Source organism: Rhinatrema bivittatum, chromosome 1, assembly GCF_901001135.1.
Source record: "Rhinatrema bivittatum chromosome 1, aRhiBiv1.1, whole genome shotgun sequence".
Lineage (NCBI taxonomy): Eukaryota > Metazoa > Chordata > Amphibia > Gymnophiona > Rhinatrematidae > Rhinatrema > Rhinatrema bivittatum.
Window position 1 is genome coordinate 197,894,292 of NC_042615.1, and position 17,341 is coordinate 197,911,632.

Here is a 17,341-nt window from a genome sequence, read left to right on the forward strand (position 1 = left end):
ATTGAAGTAAAGAGTCCAGTGAGTGCTGTGGAAATCTGCGCCAAAGCTTGTTGTGCCAGATCAGGCACCTGAGATAGTAATATATTCAGTGGCAGTGGTCGAAGAATGGGTGCAAGTCATCGGCACCTATTGGATCTGTTTGGGTAGGTTGAGGTAATAATCCCAATTCCCGTGTTTGTCGCCTATGGATAGGATCCCGTAACTCTGAATCCTTGTGTCGTGTATGCAATACTGAGGAAGAGTCTGATAATCTCCATGAAGATGACGATGAGGACAGAGAGGAATGAGAAGAAATTTGCACCTAGTTGTCTGTTGAAACTATCTGAGATGTCAGAGATCGATCATGACTAGAGCTCAATCTTAAAGGTTTAAATGCGCTGTAGTCATGAATGAGATGAGTGGTCAGCAGGCGTAGAAGTACCCAAGGTATATGAATGGACCACATGTTTCTTCTTATGTGAATGTTTCCTCGGAACCTGCTCAGATGGATGATTGGGTGGTGAGTTTCTTCTTTGTTTTTTCCCCTTAGTCACGTCTGGTAGGTCTGATGCGCCAAGGCTGCGCTTATGGGTCGACTTTGTTGGATGCGTCAACCTTGGGTCGTCTTGCGTCGAGGAGTGCGTCGGATGATGAGGTTACCATGTACCCTGCGACTTCCTTGATGGATGCTCCAGTGTCGATAATGGAGCTGGCGTCGATGGAAGCGCCGGCGTTGGTAGGTGCGTCAGCAGGTGCGCAGGCGTCGATAGATGCGCCGGCGTTGAATGTTGCTTTGGCGTCGACGACTGCGCCGGCACCGAAGGTTGCGTCGAAGTCGACGTCTGTGTCGAAGTTTGCTTCTGCATCGACCGATGCGTCTGTTTTGAAAGGGCCATAGGCTTCGATTGCTGCGCCAAACATGACACATCCCAGGGCTGCGTCGAACATGGCTTGGATTTCTTTTTATGAGAATGTCCTCGCTTATGGACCTGCTCTGTTCGTCCGTCTCCCTCTCCCGCGCCCGAGGAGGAAGGGCCTAGTGAAGATGCCCTTTTGGGAATCGTCGCCTGCTGCTTCTCCGGTCCCGGGGAAGAGTGCGATTCTGAGTGGGGGCATAAGGGCTCCTCACCCGCTTCAAATTTTCGATCTTTTCTGCCCTTTGGCGCCTTGCCCTGGGAGACATCCTGCCACAATATCTATAGTTAGCCTGATCATGGTCTGGGCCCAGACACACGTAAAAGGCAGAGTGGCCATTAGTAATTGACATAATTTTCCCACAGGCAAAAGGTTTGAACCCTGATGGACAGCCCAAGACAGCATGGCTGATTCAGCCCTGTTATCGACGGGAAATAAAATATAGCGGCTTAATCATTCTACCCCTACTTATGACACAAAAAAGATGGTTGGCAAGCAAAGTGAGGCAGAACACAGAAACTGGTACACAAAATGTATATTTGTTGTCTCACCCTTGCAGCTTTTAATTTCTCTCTCATTCGTTCCCTCATGGAAAATTCTGCAAAGCTTGTTCTTGGAGTAGAGATAGGGGATGGAGACAATTCTAGAACAGGGATAAAACAATTCCAAGTTTAGGCTTAAGATGCTTTTCTATCAAAGGCCACATGATCATAAACAAGAAGAAAACTTTAGGCACAACTGTGAAAATTTCATTATTATTGTTATTTGTTTAATTTGATTGACCATTAATCAATCAAAGTCAACATGGCAGTTTAAAATATCAAAAAGTTACATAAAACATTACAAACAATATTTTTAAAAAATCATAGTGCATTATATGTCTGCTGTAGACAACAGAGAAATTACTTCTTACCTTCTTTCCGTCTTTTGAGTCTGGTCAGACCAGTCAGACCAATGGATTATGCTCACTGACCAGCAGATGGAGACAAAAACTAACAAGTTCACTGATATGACTCCTTACATGCATCCAAGCTGACCCCAGCCTGCTAGTATTATCTGAAACAAACTAACTTTGGATATCATTAAAAACAATTTTCCTTGTTCTTTTACCCTTTTAACAACCAGAGGGCTTCCAATGAAAACAAGTAACTAGAAAGTGGAAAGATAAACTACTCACCTGCATTGGTGAAAAAAATCGCAAAAGCCAACATTGCTTCAGAGTTTGCCTGAAAGATTTCACCAATTTGACAGTGCAGGGAGGGTCCTGAACTGGTCTGACTGGACTCAAGGAAAGGAAATTATCAGGTAAGAACTAAATTTCTCCTTCCTCTTCATCTAGTCAAACCAGTCCAGACGAATGAGACGTACCAATGCATCTACTGAACAGGCAGAACACTGCCAAACCTGCTCGCAAGACCCCAGAAATGAAAGAGGCTTCTTCCCTGATGTTTACATCTAAGCCAGGAGTGGCCAATTTTTCATGCACCAAGAGCCAATAAATTAGAATTCACAGCACCATGGAGCCTCACATTTTCAAGAGACCAGAGGGATGAAATGGTTCCAACAAGGACCCTCCTTTTCCCTCATCTCCACCAGTATTATTAGTATGCCATTTGTCCCCACCAGTCTCTCTTTCTCTCTCTCTCTCTATTCTCTCACCCTGCTCTGACCAGTTTTCTCAATCCTCCCACTAATCTGTCATTCAAACCCACCACCTTGTCCCCAGCAGTCTTCGGGACTGAGCAAAAGAGGCTCTGATAAGGCATCTGATTCTCGAGGCCCTAAGATGGCTACCATTCCCACTGGGGCACTATCCTCCATGACAGAAAATAGTGGTGAAACTGTATTTGCTGCAGAAATTACCCTAGAGCTCCCCAGGGAGCTTGATTCAGCCACATTCCACCAGTTCTGTGCCTCACAGCAAACACAATTCAATCTTAAGATCCCCAGCTTTCTAGCTCCATGTTGCACACATAGCATGGCCTTTTTCCCTGTGCTCTGTTGCTGCAGCCATACTCCCTTGAATGCTGCTGCCAATGCCAGCTGAAAAAAAATCAGATTCTACCGAGCCTGCTCCAGTCACACCCAACTTCCCTCTGTAGCCAGCTGCAATTCCACAATCAGAACGGCCACTGAAGACTCCTCTCTGCTTTGCTTGTGGAATTTTTATTAAGCTTTATTTAGCTGTAACAAACAGTGACTCTTCCTCTTACGTTTTTTTTATTTGTAACAGATAGCTAAGAGGCAGAAGAGAAGGGCAGGAAGGAGTGGGAGAGGGAAGGAGATGTACCAAGTACTTACATTGGTAGCCCTCTGGCACCCAGTGGTGCTCCACTGAGGGAAAGAGCCTTAAATTTTCACCTCAGGAGCTGCCAGTCAGCACTGCCAATAACACTGGTTCAAAGTTATGACCGACTAAAGGAGGGTAGACTTGTATTTTACTTCAGAAGCTGCCCATTAGAAGTTTTCCTGTTCACCTAGACCTACCAGACCTTAGTTTACAGCATCCGTGCTGACCTCAGCCTACCATCTGCTGGAGACAGAGAAAACTGGCAGGCTGAGGACAGCACAGATGCATATAAGGAGTGACATCAGCAAAGCTGTTAGTCTCTGTCTCCATCTGCTGGTCAATGAGCATAATCCATTTGTCTGGACTGGTCTGACTGAATGAAGAGGAAAATTGTTTGTATTTACTTCAGTTATCTATATTGCAAACTTGAGCTGAGTGCTGGATACCTGTACTCCCAGCTTCCCTGGAAATCTCTCATGCCCCTAGATGAGTCTATCAAGAAGCAGGCTAGACCCAGCAGGATGTCAGAATGCTGCTAGCAAGAGGAAGGTCCTCAAGATAACCTCTCTAACTTTACGAACAGCAACAGCATTAGTGAATCATTATTATAGGTCATTAAATATATGCTTAGAAACAAAACATTTTTTTAAATGCAACAAAAATATAGAACAATCCTTGACACATTTTCCTTGGATCTAGAAGCCAGCCCAAAATCTTAGGAACCAGTAGCTGAGAGCTGCCTTAACTTCTCCTGTCTTCCATACTGAAGAGCTGAGGTTGGGGGGCTTCCCCTCTGAAGTTTGTCACAGCTCCTTTAGTGCCTGATTTACTACAGCTGTTTGCCTTTTCTGTGTCTATGAGAAAAAAAAGCTAAGTCAGAATTTTAAGGCACCATTGCTTCACCTATCACCCATGGCTGGGGTCCCACCAGTCTCCCTCTTCTCTGTCAACCTGTAAAGGAGTATACAGAAAGGAGTCTCAGAATACCTTAAGAGACCGACTCCAGGTTTCTGGTCTAGTCTACCTTAAATACCACAAAGGAGCAGGAGCTGCACTCAGCAATATAAGTACACACAGGAAAAGTGCAGAAAACACTTGCAGGTCTGAAGGTTTATCAATTCAAAACAGCAAATGTATTAATATTTCTTATAACGGCAACTCCACTGGGTTTATAACAACATTTCAGCGGGTTCCCCTACACGGACACCGTGTTTCGCCGTCAGGCTGCATCGGGAGGGACAGATATCTTTAAATTAGCATTCTGTAAACATAAATGTAAAACATCAGAACCAGGAAAAGGGGGCAAGCCGACATAAAGATAAGAAAGTAACTGCCTAAGTGCAGAGGAAAAGGGCATTCAGGGCAGGAAAATCCCAAGTGCCACAACAACCTGGCACACAGAACTTGTGAAGCACTGACACAGAAACATAGAATATGATACCAAAAAAACCAGTACGGCCAAATAGTTTGCCCAGTTTCATCTCTGGTGCAATGCCATAGACTCCAATTCATCTTTGAATTTCCTCTTTTTTCTTTAGAATTAAGGATCCACGATTCTTTATCCCATGCTTTCTTGAATTCTATTACTGTTTTTGTCACTGCGAGCTCCACTGGAAGGTCATTCCATGCACACTCCATCTTTTCCATAATTTTCTGATGTTGCTCCTGAGGCTACCTCAAACCATAACTATTTGTTGATTTGTACCATCAGGTTGATGATGGCTATGTACTGTCCAGCATGGTCCTGGGGGACTTAGGAGGCCATATATTCAGGCAAAGGCCTCACTAGTCTTGATAGTTATTTAGACTATCATAAAGCTTGGAGTTAAAACATGCCTATGTGGGAGTAGGGGGGTTGTCAGCTAAAGGATGGAATTTTGCATGTTCATCTACGCAGGATAGTAGAGAACTTATGAGTTAAACATAAACTGACTTAGAAAAAGATGCAGCTAATACACATCAAAAAGTTCATACTGATTCCTAATCAGCATTGATGCTTCACCTCTTTCCTTTCACAATTCCAATTTTGGTTTAGTTCATTTGGAAAGCTGCTTATCCAAGCAAAACCATCATGCACTTACTCTGCTGCCTTCGGACAATCATGTTGAGGTCCTCCACTGACTCCTCAGATGCAATGTCATCTGCCATGTCTAATAACTGAGGATAAAATTGAGAAAAAAAAGTCAGTGGTAACCAAAATATATAGTAAGATAGGTCGATATCTGAGCCGCATGAACACTCACATTGAAACTAACACTATAAAACAAACATCTTAAGGCAAGTGATAATATATCAAGGATAAAAATGTGTGACATTAGAGTATGGTCTTTTGCATATGATATATTGATTCATGTTTCTAACCCAAACTTTTCTTCGCAGCAGGATTAAAATTGAATTTGGAAAGTCTAAGGCTTTGTCTTTGGTGTCTTATTTACAGGAATCATAGGGACCTAATTTTCATTTAAAGTGGGCAGATATTTTAAATATTTCAGGATCACTCTGCCTAGTGATGCTTCTATTCTATATCATAGAAATGTTTCAATTCTGCTTTCTTTGACTAGGAATCTTTTGTAATGCTGGTCTAGATCTCCATTATTTCTGATGGGGAAACTCTATTTGTTCTGCCTGATAATGCTCCTAAAACGGCTATATGTTTTTCAGTTTTTGCCCATTTATCTAAACAAAAAAAGAACTTGATCAGGTTGGGACTATTTATCGGACATTTCTGTGGAAAGGAAAAATCTTGAGGATTGCATTGTCTATGTTAATGAGAAGCACTGCTAATAGAAGTTTAGCCTTACCTAATTTAAAATATAATTTGGCTTGCTTGTTGTAGCACTTCAAAATATTAGATATTGCAAGCTTCTGCCTATCCACCACTAGAAATAGAATTGGCATTGGTTGCTTCACTAGGATTTGCGGTGTTGCTAAATTAGGTTTTCTTCTGAAAGCTAGCTTATAGGTTTGGACAATAATGCATACTTGGAAATGGTTTGTCATAGGCTACAATTAAATTATAGAGTTTTACCATTTTTGCCTGGCTTGCACAGTCCAAAATTTCAAATATGGAAACCCAAGGGTTTGGACTCCATTTCTACCTTCATAAATGAGAGCCTAGTACTTAGTTTTCAGAAATTAAATCAATAGTATGCTTTAAATTCCAAACAATGTTTTATGTATGTACAGGCTCGCCACTACATTTTGTCACTAGATAGAAAGCAAGTGGGGAGGTTACATTTCTTTGAAGGGATGAATAAACATGTGGATAAAGGTGAACCGGGAGATGTGATGTATTTGGATTTTCAGAAGACATTTGACAAAGTCACTCATGAGAATCTTCTAAGAAAGCTAAAAAGTCATGGGAAAGGAGGTGACGTCCTCTTGTGGATTGCAAACTGGTTAAAAGACAGGAAACAGAGAGTAGGATTAAATGGTCTTTTTTCACAGTAGAAAAAGGTAAACAGTGGAGTGCCTCAGGGATCTGTACTTGGACCAGCATTTTTTGATTTATTTGGAAATAAATGATTTCCAAATCATTTATTTTTTCCAAATAAATGATTTGGAAAAAGGTACGATGAGTGATGAGATCAAATGTGCAAATGACGCTAAATTATTCAGAGTAGTTAAATCACAAGCAGATTGTGATAAATTGCAGGAGAACCTTGCAAGACTGGAAGATGGGGCATCCATAGGGCAGGGAAAATGTAATGTAGACAAGTGCAAGGTGATGCATATAAGGAAAAATAACCTATACTTTAGTTACACAATGTAGGTTCCATAGTAGGAGTTATCACCCAGGAAAAAGATCTGAGCATCATAGTTGATATTACATTGAAATTGTTGGCTCAGTGCGCTGTGGCGGTCAAAAGAGTACACAGAATGTTAGGAATTATTAGGAAGGGAATAGCAAATAAAATGGAGGATTTCATAATGCCTCTGTATCATTCCATGGTGAAACCACATCTTAAAAACTATGTGCAATTCAGGTCGCCGCATACCAAAAAAGATATAGTTAACTGGAGAAGGTACAGAGAAGCTTGCCTTCAACTTCGCCTGCATGCCTCAGCCTCTCCCATGGATCTTCGCTTCTTTGTTAGAGGCCCCCATTTAAGACCTGCTAGCCCCGGCACACAAGGGCTCAAACCTAAGAGGAACGTGGACTGGCATAGGTGAAACTCCAGCTGGGCCTCTGCCTTAGCCAACCCTGCCAACCAAAGGTGGGGATCTGGAGGGCTCCACCCTGCACGTTATGCAACTCCACCTCAGTCCAAGGGTCCACATCTGCAACAAGGATGTCATAATGCCTCTAATATTACTCCATGGTGAGACTGCACCTTAAATACTGTGCATAATTCTGATCATTGCATCTCAAAAAAGATATAGTTACACTGAAGAAGGTACAGAGAAGAGCAACCAAAATAACAAGGGGCATGGAACGGCTCCCCTATGAGGAAAGGCTAAAGAGATTAGGGCTTTTCGGCTTGGAGAAGAGATGGCTGAGGGGGGATATGATAGAGGTCTATAAAATCATTAAAGTACTTGAATGGGTAAATGGGAGTTGGTTACTGACTCATTTGGATAATATAAGGACTAAGGGGCACTCCATGAAGGTGGCAAGTAGTACATTTAAAACAAATCAGAGAAAATTATTTTTCAGTCAACGCACAATTAAGCTCTGGAATTCATTAAAAGAGGATGTGGTTAAGACAGTTAGTGTTGCTGGGTTTAAAAAAGGTTTGGATAAGTTCCTGGAGGAGAAGTCCATGAATTGCTATTAATCAATAGAGAATAGCCACTGCTTGTTGCTGGCATTAGTAGCATGGCATCGATTTAACGTTTGGGTACTTGTCAGGTACTTGTGACTTGGATTGGCTACTGTTGGGAACAGGATATTGGTTTGATGGATGTATGGTCTAACCCACTATGGCATATCCTATGTTCTTATGGACATTTTGACTGAGAAAATTCCTTTAGAGGATCCTGAAAATCATGCTATTTCATTTTTTTCACTCAGCATTGGTACAATCGGAACTAGCTTTTGTATGGGTCTTGTGGGGTGGAAATGGTTCCAAGATTTGGGGGTGCCCATACTCAGAATTTTTTTGGAGTGTTTTAAACGGATTAAGAAGGCAATAAAGAAGGTTTTGCTTCAAGAAACACAATAAAAATTGTAATGAAATTCACAACTCAGGGCTTTTTTTAAATTAGTATCTCAGCTTCAGACAAGTGTATTAAATGTGAGCAGGAAGTGGGTACACTGGGTCACTTATTCTGATCTTGTAAACTTATACAACATTTTGGGAAGTAAATTGTGCATTATTTAGGGAATTTTATAGACTGCTCCTTGCAATGAATAACTCTGGTGTTGTTTAGTGATGAATCTGTCTTGCAGCTTACCACCTTACATCAAGAACTATGGGTTCAGAAAACTTTGCGGCTGGGTAAAAAAATGCATTCTTCAAAGTAAGTTGTATAATGTATTTCTCCTTCTATAACCCAGTGGAGAAATGCATTACATAACTTACTTGTCATAGAAAAGTATTGTGATAGGGCTACACCAGTCATTGACATAATACCAATAGGAGGGGTTTTGACATTTTTTATTACTCCCATTGTTATAACCCCATTTTTTGGGGGGATAGGCTTTTTTGGATTATAAAGACCCTTGGAGCATGCTCAGTGCTTTAGTGGGTCAGAAGAACAGCTAGAGCTCATCCTTGGATCTCAAGAAAGTGGGTTAGAGGATGATGAGAAATGCTAGTGAGAAGAAGAGTGAGAAGCTGAAATCTCCTCAGGGCTTCAATAGAGAGAGGACTGAAGAGCAAGAGATTTCCCCAAGATCTCAAAACAAGTTAGTTGGAGAGCTGGAGATTCCCTCAGGATCTCACAGAAGGAAATTCAAGCATTTGGCAAAGAGGTTATGAGGAAGACATTTTTGGATTTTGACTGACCAGTACCTGAAGGAAGGGCATATCTCCAAGTAATCTCTCCATTTCCTGGCATGTAGCAGATGGACTCAGGACCAATGGGATATACAAAAGCTACTCCCGAACCGGGTGGGAGGCTGCCCGTGGCCCACTTAGTACTGCCCTAGTGAATGCTGTGTCCTCCCTGGCCTGGACATCCAGGCGGTAGAACCTCGAGACGGTGTGAATGGAGGACCACGTCGCCGCCTGACAGATCTCGGTGGGTGACAGCATCTTAGTTTCTGCCCAGGACACTGCCTGGGCCCTTGTGGAATGGGCCTTGACTTGTAGAGGTGGAGGCTTGCCTGCCTCTATGTAGGCCGCCTTGATTACTTCTTTGATCCAGCGGCCTATGGTTGCCCATGATGCTGCTTCCCCTTGTACTTTCCCACTGAGAAGGACGAATAGGTGGTCCGTCTTTCGTACGGATTCCGATCTTTCCAGGTAGTGAACTAGGAGTCTGCCGACGTTAAGATGGCATAGGCGTCGTGAGTCTTCCGAGTCCTTATTCTCGTCTGGAGATGGCAGCAATATGGTTTGGTTTAGATGGAAATGAGAAACCACCTATGGGAGGAAGGAGGGGACAGTGCGGAGCTGTATGGATCCCGGTGTGAATCTGAGGAACGGTTCCCGGCAGGATAGCGCTTGAAGTTCGGAGATGCGACAGACTGAACATATTGCCACTAGGAATGCAGTCTTCAAGGTCAGGAGCTGTAGGGACAGACTGCGTGTAGGTCTGAAGGAAGCTCCTGCTAGGAAGTAGAGTACTAGATTGAGATTCCATAGGGGTACCGGCCACTTTAGTGGTGGTCGGATTTGCTTGACCCCTCTCAGGAAGCGGGAGACGTCTGGATGGGAAGATAGACTGATGCCGTCCACTTTGGCTCTGAGGCAGGCCAGCGCGGCCAGTTGAACCTTGATGGAGTTGAGAGACAACCCCTTCTTCAGGCCGTCCTGTAGGAATTCCAGGATCATGGGAATTTTGACTGTCCGTGGAAGGATGTCACAGTCTTCACACAAGGCTTCGAATATTCTCCATATTCGTATATAAGTTAAGGATGTGGAAAACTTGCGTGCTCGGAGCAAGGTGTCAATTACTGCTCTCGAGTATCCGCTCTTCTTCAGGCAGGTCCTCTCAATGGCCAGACTATAAGAGAGAACAGAGTTGGGTCTTCGTGGAGGATTTATCCTTGTTGGAGCAGGTCCCTGTGTGGAGGTAGACACAGGGGTTTCCCCACCAGAAGTCTTCACATGTCTGCGTACCATGGCCTTCTTGGCCAGTCCAGGGCCACTAGAAGTACTAGCCCCCTGTGGTGTTCTATCTTGCGGATGATCCTGCCCAGTAGTGGCCATGGAGGAAAGGCGTACAGCAAGTCTTCCTGTGGCCAGTTTTGGATGAGGGCGTCGATCCCCTGGGATTGCGGGTCTCGTCTGCGACTGAAGAACTTGGGCGTTGGACCAGGTTGCCAGGAGATCCATGGCTGGGGTTCCCCAGCAGTCTATTATCAACTGGAAGGTTGTGGGTGACAGCCTCCATTCCCCTGGGTCTAGACTTTCTCTGCTGAGGTAATCCGCAGTGACATTGTCTTTTCCCGCGATGTGGGCGTTATCTCCATGGAAACCTGTTTGCTTCTGGTTCCTCCTTGGTGGTTGATGTAGGCCACTGTTGTGGCTTTGTCCAACATGACTGACAGCTTCTCCTCAGAGTCTGTGACTGAATCGTAGGCAGGCTAGTCTGACTGCCCAGGCTTCCAGTCGGTTGATGTTCCATCCCAACTCTTCTTTGTCCCATTGCCTCTGGACCGTCAGTTCCTGACAGTGGGCTCCGCACCCTCACAGGCTAGCATCTGTGATGAGCAAGAGCCAGGTCGGTGGGGATAGTCTTACTCCCTTGCTCAGATGGTCTTCTTGTAGCCACCACAGGGGCTGGGTCCGTACCTCCGCCGGCAACTGGAGGCGGACAGTGTAGTCCTGTGATATCGGCTTCCAACATGACAGTAGGGAGCATTGTAATGGTCGCATGTGGGCCCTTGCCCATGGTACGACTTCTAGGGTTGATGTCATGAGTCCGAGGACTTGTAGGTAGTCCCATACTGTGAGGCGAGCACCGTTCAAAGGTTTTCTCAACTAGTCCATCAATTTCCTTCTCCTTGTAGGGGGAAGAATGACTTTGTCTTGCTGGGTGTCAAACCGGACTCCCAGGTATTCCAGAGATTGGGAGGGCTGCAGACTGCTCTTGGTTGTGTTGACAACTCATCCAAGGTTCTCAAGGAGGTTCTTGACTCTGGTGGTCATCTGATGACTTTCCTCTGGGGATTTTGCCTTGATCAGCCAATCGTCCAGATATGGGTGAATGAGGATTCCTTCTTTCCTCAGTGTCATTGCCACTACTACTATGATTTTGGTGAACGTCCGAGGGGCTTTAGCTAGTCCGAAGGGTAGCGCTCGGAACTTGTAGTGATGGTCCAGGATCGCGAAGCGTAGCAAGTGCTGATGATCGTGATGGACTGGGATGTGCAGGTAGGCTTCTGACAGGTCCAGGGAGATCAGAAATTCTCCTGACTGTACCGCCCTTATGACCGAGCATAGGGTTTCCATGCAGAAGTGTGGTACCCTCAGGTAGCGGTTGACCGACTTGAGGTCCAGAAAGGGCCGGTACATTCCCTCTTTCTTGAGGACGATAAAATAGATGGAATAGTGTCCAGTATTTCGCTGGTGTGTGGGCATCGGTGTTATAGCCTTTAAGGTGAGAAATTTGGTTAGTGTGGTTTCCACTGCCATCCTCTTGGAGGGGGAATGGCAGGGAGATTTTACAAATTTGTCTGGAGGGATGCTGTGGAAGTCCAGAAATTATCCCTCTCGAATGATGGTTAGGACCCAATTGTCCAACATTATCTCGACCCATCTTTGGTAGAATTGGGCAAGCCTGCCCCCTATGGCATCTTCCTGTGGATGGGTCTGTTGATTCTCATTGTGAGGTGCGGCTGGGCCCTGGACCTGAGCCGGCTCCCCTCTTGTTGTGTTTGTTCTGAAAGGACTGGCCCCTGCCTGCGGGGCGAGGTGCTTGGTATGTATTATTGTACGGTCTGAAACGCTGTGATCCTCTGTCCCTGGTTGTCCGTGGAGAGAGGCATTGGCTTCTCTTGATCTTGTCCTCCAGTAGCCGAGGTACTGGAGATTCGCCCCATTTGTTGGCTAACTTCTCCAGTTCGCTGCCGAACAGGAGGGTTCCTTTAAACGGCATTCTTGTGAGTTTCGTCTTGGACGTTGCATCGGCTGACCAGCTTCGGAGCCAGAGTTGCCTTCTGGCTGTCACAATGGATGAGATTCCCCTGGCTGAAGTGCGCACCAGATTGGAGGTCGCTTCCTTGAGGAAGGATATTGCTGGTTCTAATGTTTCGACGGGTGTGGTTCTGTTCCTGGCCTGTGACAAGCATGCGCGTATCACCACAGCACAGCAGGCAGCGATCTTTAGTGACATAGCTGCTGCCTCAAATGACTGTTTAAGGATGGACTCCTGATGTCTGTCTTGGGCATCCTTGAGTGCCATTGCTCCTTCGACTGGAATGGTGGTGTGCTTTGTGACTGCGCAGACCATGGCATCACCTTTGGGGAACCCCAGTAGATCTTTGGCTGAGGGTTCCAGTGGGTATAGGGCTTCTAGGGCCCGTCCTCCCTTGAAACTGGCCTCCAGGGCATTCCATTCCAGGTCGATCAGCTGTTGCATGGCTTGCAGAAATGGGAAATGGCGTGAGGCCTGATGGAGCCCGACCAGAAGAGAGATCATCTTTGGCTCCGCTGAGGCGCTTGTGTCTGGGATGGCCAGCTCCCTCAGACTCCCCGACACGAGGTCCGGTAGTTCGTCTTTGGAGAAGAAACGCATCATGGTTCGGTATGGTTCCGTTTCTGGAGGGATTTCTCCTTCCTCCAGGGAGTCTTGGTCTTCCTCCGAGGTGTCCGTGTCACCTAAGGTTAGGCTTTTGTCTGGAGGAGGCACGTCTCTGGGAGGCTGAGCAGGGCCTGGGAGGTTAGGGTCCTCTAGTTGAGGCTGTAGCTGTGTCATCGGTGGTGCCAATTGCACCTGAATGAAGGTTTGTAGACCTTTAAAAAATTTCACCCAGGAAAAGGTTCCTGGGTCTATATTGAGCCCAGCGGCGTTCCCCAAGGGCCCCTTCTGGATGGCCGAGCTGGGGATAGAGAGGTCCGGGGTATTATCAGTGGATCTGGATTCATGTACTGGCTGGGGGGAACCTTGCCCTGGTTCTCCCAGAGCCGTCTCGCACTGTAAGAACATAAGAAAATGCCATACTGGGTCAGACCAAGGGTCCATCAAGCCCAGCATCCTGTTTCCAACAGTGGCCAATCCAGGCCACAAGAACCTGGCAAGTACCCAAAAACTAAGTCTATTCCATGTAACCATTGCTAATGGCAGTGGCTATTCTCTAAGTGAACTTAATAGCAGGTAATGGACTTCTCCTCCAAGAACTTATCCAATCCTTTTTTAAACACAGTGGCCTCTTCATGCTGCGCAGCTCTTATGTGGCAGGCAGGGCAAAGGGCTTGTGCCTTGGCTTTCTTGGCCGGTGGTGCCATGGTTTGTGCGCATAGGGGCGTTCAAACCCGGACTGTGCATATATATGCGCGCGCCGGGAGGCTTAGATATGCATTCTGAGGGTGTGCGTGCAGGCTGCTAAGATATGCGTGCAGGCCGGTCTGTGCGCTTACGGGATGCGCGTGCCGCTGTGCGTGCAACCAAACTTATGCGCCCGGCACCCTCGTGCGCCTCGCTGTGCGCACGGCACCTATGCGCACGCCGTTGTGTGCACAGCTGTTAGGCGGACAGTACGGCGATCAAGGGGGGAAAATGGCATCGGCGACCCCCCCAGGAGGGTCTCCACGTGGAAGGACCCTCGAGTCGGATTGGGGTCTAGCCTGGAAGGGGCTGCTCAACCCGATGGGACAGATGCCGACAGGCGATCTGTGCAGCTAACCGAGCCTCAGAGACCGGAGACTTAAGAAAGTTTTCTACCTTACCTTGTCTCAGCGCTTCCCGGTCTCAGGCCGGGCGGTCTCCAGCTGTGGGGGGAGAGGGAATTACCTTCACCGCCGCTCTCGGTCTTGCACCCGCTGCCTCTCAGCTGTTCCCTCCTGGGGGTTATGTCCACGCCGGGAACCGGCTGCTGGACCGAGGCTTACCTCTGAGGGATCTCGGAAATCACCTCAGGAATTCTTGACTGGGGGAGGGACCCTTAGGTATCACCGCAGGAGAGCGGGGCTCGTCTTGTAGAGGTGGAATTTTCTTTCTTCTTTGGGTTTGGATTTTCTAACGCTGTGCAAGCGTATGTAGAATCCCAAACTGCTATGGAGATGGAGAAATAATGAAGAGCAGAGCTTCCTGCAGGGATATATGTAGTGCTGACGTCAGATTGAAATCTGACTCCGTCTCCAACTGCTATCAGGAGCACACTATACCCATTGGTCCTGAGTCCATCTGCTACACATTAGGAAATTAAAATTTATTTTGCTAATGGCTTTCTGAGGACCAAGCCCATACCTCACATGAGTTACAATAGTCCTAATACCATATGTGTTCCAAGTGTCTTTTTTGACTTTTATGCAGGTTTTTCTGGTTGACAGTACAACAATGCATGTAAATATAATATACATGTTGTTATATTTTTACTTCAAAAGATTGTACTTTGTGTGTCCTTTTTCATGTAAAATCTTGTATTATAAATGCTTAATTTTAAATCGTGTGTGGAGAGGGCCAGGCACAAAGCTGTAAGATTCACTTAGTATGCCTAATACCCTTGTACTGGCAGATTAGAAAAAGAATACACATTAAGTAAAAAAAAAAAAACCAGAATGAGAAGGGGCCAGCAAAAAAGCTAGCACTAGCCCTGCTCAGCCATGCCCTATCGTGATGCATTATTAGAGGGGTTCCCATCCCTCCCCAATGAGAAGAGACCCCGCACAGTGGTGAGTGGAAGGGATGGGTTGAATAACTTAGAAGGAAGGGAAGGGGGTAAGTGACTGAGAAGGAAGGGAAGAGGGGGTGAGTGAGCAAGAGGGAAGGGAGAATGAAGATGTGGAAGAGAGGAGTAAGAAGAAGAAAGGGTAGAAGAGTTTTGTGGAAATGTGAGAGAGGAGAAAGTTTGTATGTTCCCTGCTCCCCTCTACCTCCTCTCCACTAATCCATGCCAATCTCAGGGTGACTGAAAATCAAAAGTTCCCAGGTGTAACTTCAACGCTTCTGGCAATGATAGGCTGTTACTGAGGTGGATGGGAGGGGTTGAATAACTTAGAAGGAAGGGAAGGGGGTGAGTGACTGAGAGGGAAGGGTTACTGAGGTGACACCAGAATTTGAATTTTGGTTTTGTATTCTGGACAGTTTGTCCCTTTTGGGTATCTTAGCAGGGGTGGCGGTGGAGGGGGGATGCACCACCAACTTCAAAATCACCCTATCTCCCTGATCTCAGTCTCTCAGATTTACTGATTGTGCTCTTCTTAATAATGTCATTGTGCCAAAGAGATTCTTTCTGAAGCTTCTACAATGTAATATATACAGGACACATATTGGGGTGAACTTGGAAGTTCTTTTCAACAAGACCAGTGGTGCCCAAACATTTGGGACTGCTTTTGTATCTTTAGGCCACATTTTCTTAGTCATCTCTTGGTACTTGATGATCTTCTCGCTTTCCATACATAGTACAGAATAATGTTCAGTACTGATATTTCTATTAGCAATGTGGTTTTTCCGTAACTTTCTCCTTTACCACTTTGTCTGATTTTCTAGGATGAAGCTTTTTATTGTTTGGTCTGGAAATGAATAATTATACTCTATGATTTAGGCAAAGTATATAAGAAACAAAGATATTAACTGGAAAGGTAAAGTAAAAAATTGGCAGTGGGAGCTGGGAATGAAGCTTGGATGATATGCTTGCTCCTTCCCACCCCTCAATCAAAAAAGGCTTTCCACTAACCCTGCCTATTCCTGTATTAGAGGAATAACTTTTATTTCTTTATTTATGTTAGGAACATGCTGGAAAATATCCCTGTGAATAGAAATATCATCTTTATTCAAAAGCAGAACTCAATTTAATAAAATATACATACGTGCAAAAATGTAAACAAACAAATGTACATAACCATTATACACCTACTGGTTTTTTCCGCCTTTGTCTTTGGACCTTCAAGGCCCTCCTCAGATTTTCCACCTGCACATCGTCATCTACAAACTCCTATGAGAAGTTTAATTCATAAAGAAAAAAAAATATTTGGTTTACCAATAATATCCATAACAATTAAGAAATTATAACTAAATTCCCTTGTTTTAAATATTAGATATTTTCACAGTTTGCTCCTTATTTTCTAAACTTTACTCTTAGTAACAATTAAGTGCATCTACTGGGCACAAACTAAACAAAAAGGGTTAGCTCCTGCAGTTTATCCTTAGCAGGCAAAGCAGGTCCATGATTCATCTGCTATCATATAAGCAAGACACGGAGTTTTTTGCATAGCGTTTTAAGGCTCCGAGACTTCTACATAATACTATGCATTGCCTTCGTTAACCTGCCCTTACCATTTCTGTTGCACCCACAATTTGCAGGGCAGCGACCAGCCTAGAGTATCCCGGGGCAACGGCCTTTGATGATGACCTCATCATCCAGCTGCCACATACCCACCCCGCCCCCGTCTGCTCCTACTGTACCACCTCCTTCGCGTTGGAATCGCCCGCCTCCCGTGTCTCCATGACAACATGTAAACGAATCCTCTTCCGAGTTGAGTACGTCATCTTGTCCGCAGGCGCAGAGCTCAGTAAACTCCTTCAATCCTTGGGAGGCAAAACTCCCTAATCCCACCATAATCTAAACTGTAGAGCTTTACGCATGCTTGATATAGGAAGTTGGCAGCTTTCTCTTCGTCCAGAGACGCTGCAGGTTCTCGCGCGGAGAAGGAAAAAAATGTGCCTTTTTTTTTTTATCTCTTTCTCTAGTGAAAAGCCTCCCCCCCCCCCTTTTTTAACGGGGGGCAAATCCCAAAGCACAACTACTGCTGCAGCAGAAGAGAAGTGATTTGTTTTTTTGTAGTACTGTTTCCTCTCCCACCCCTTCCTTCTCGTGCATACCGTTTTCTTTTTTTCAGAGCACAAGCCCTCCGGGGGCTTCACTTTGGAGCTGGAGACACGGCA

At 45.4% G+C, this 17,341-nt stretch overlaps 1 protein-coding gene across 3 annotated transcripts in view; it reads right to left on the reverse strand.

Moving 5' to 3' along the window:
• The window catches only part of CC2D2A (coiled-coil and C2 domain containing 2A), a 404,582-nt gene extending 387,763 nt beyond the window's left edge, over positions 1-16,819 (reverse strand). For all 3 annotated transcript variants that reach the window (XM_029590744.1, XM_029590748.1, XM_029590757.1), the window contains exons 1-4: positions 16,733-16,819; positions 16,314-16,391; positions 5,266-5,341; positions 1,446-1,537 (exon numbers count right to left, since the gene is read on the reverse strand). In XM_029590744.1, the coding sequence (XP_029446604.1) occupies positions 1,446-1,537; positions 5,266-5,341; positions 16,314-16,391; positions 16,733-16,816 (330 nt within the window). In that variant the 5' untranslated portion in view covers positions 16,817-16,819. The remainder of the gene's footprint in view (positions 1-1,445; positions 1,538-5,265; positions 5,342-16,313; positions 16,392-16,732) is intronic.
• Positions 16,820-17,341: the final 522 nt, after the last annotated feature.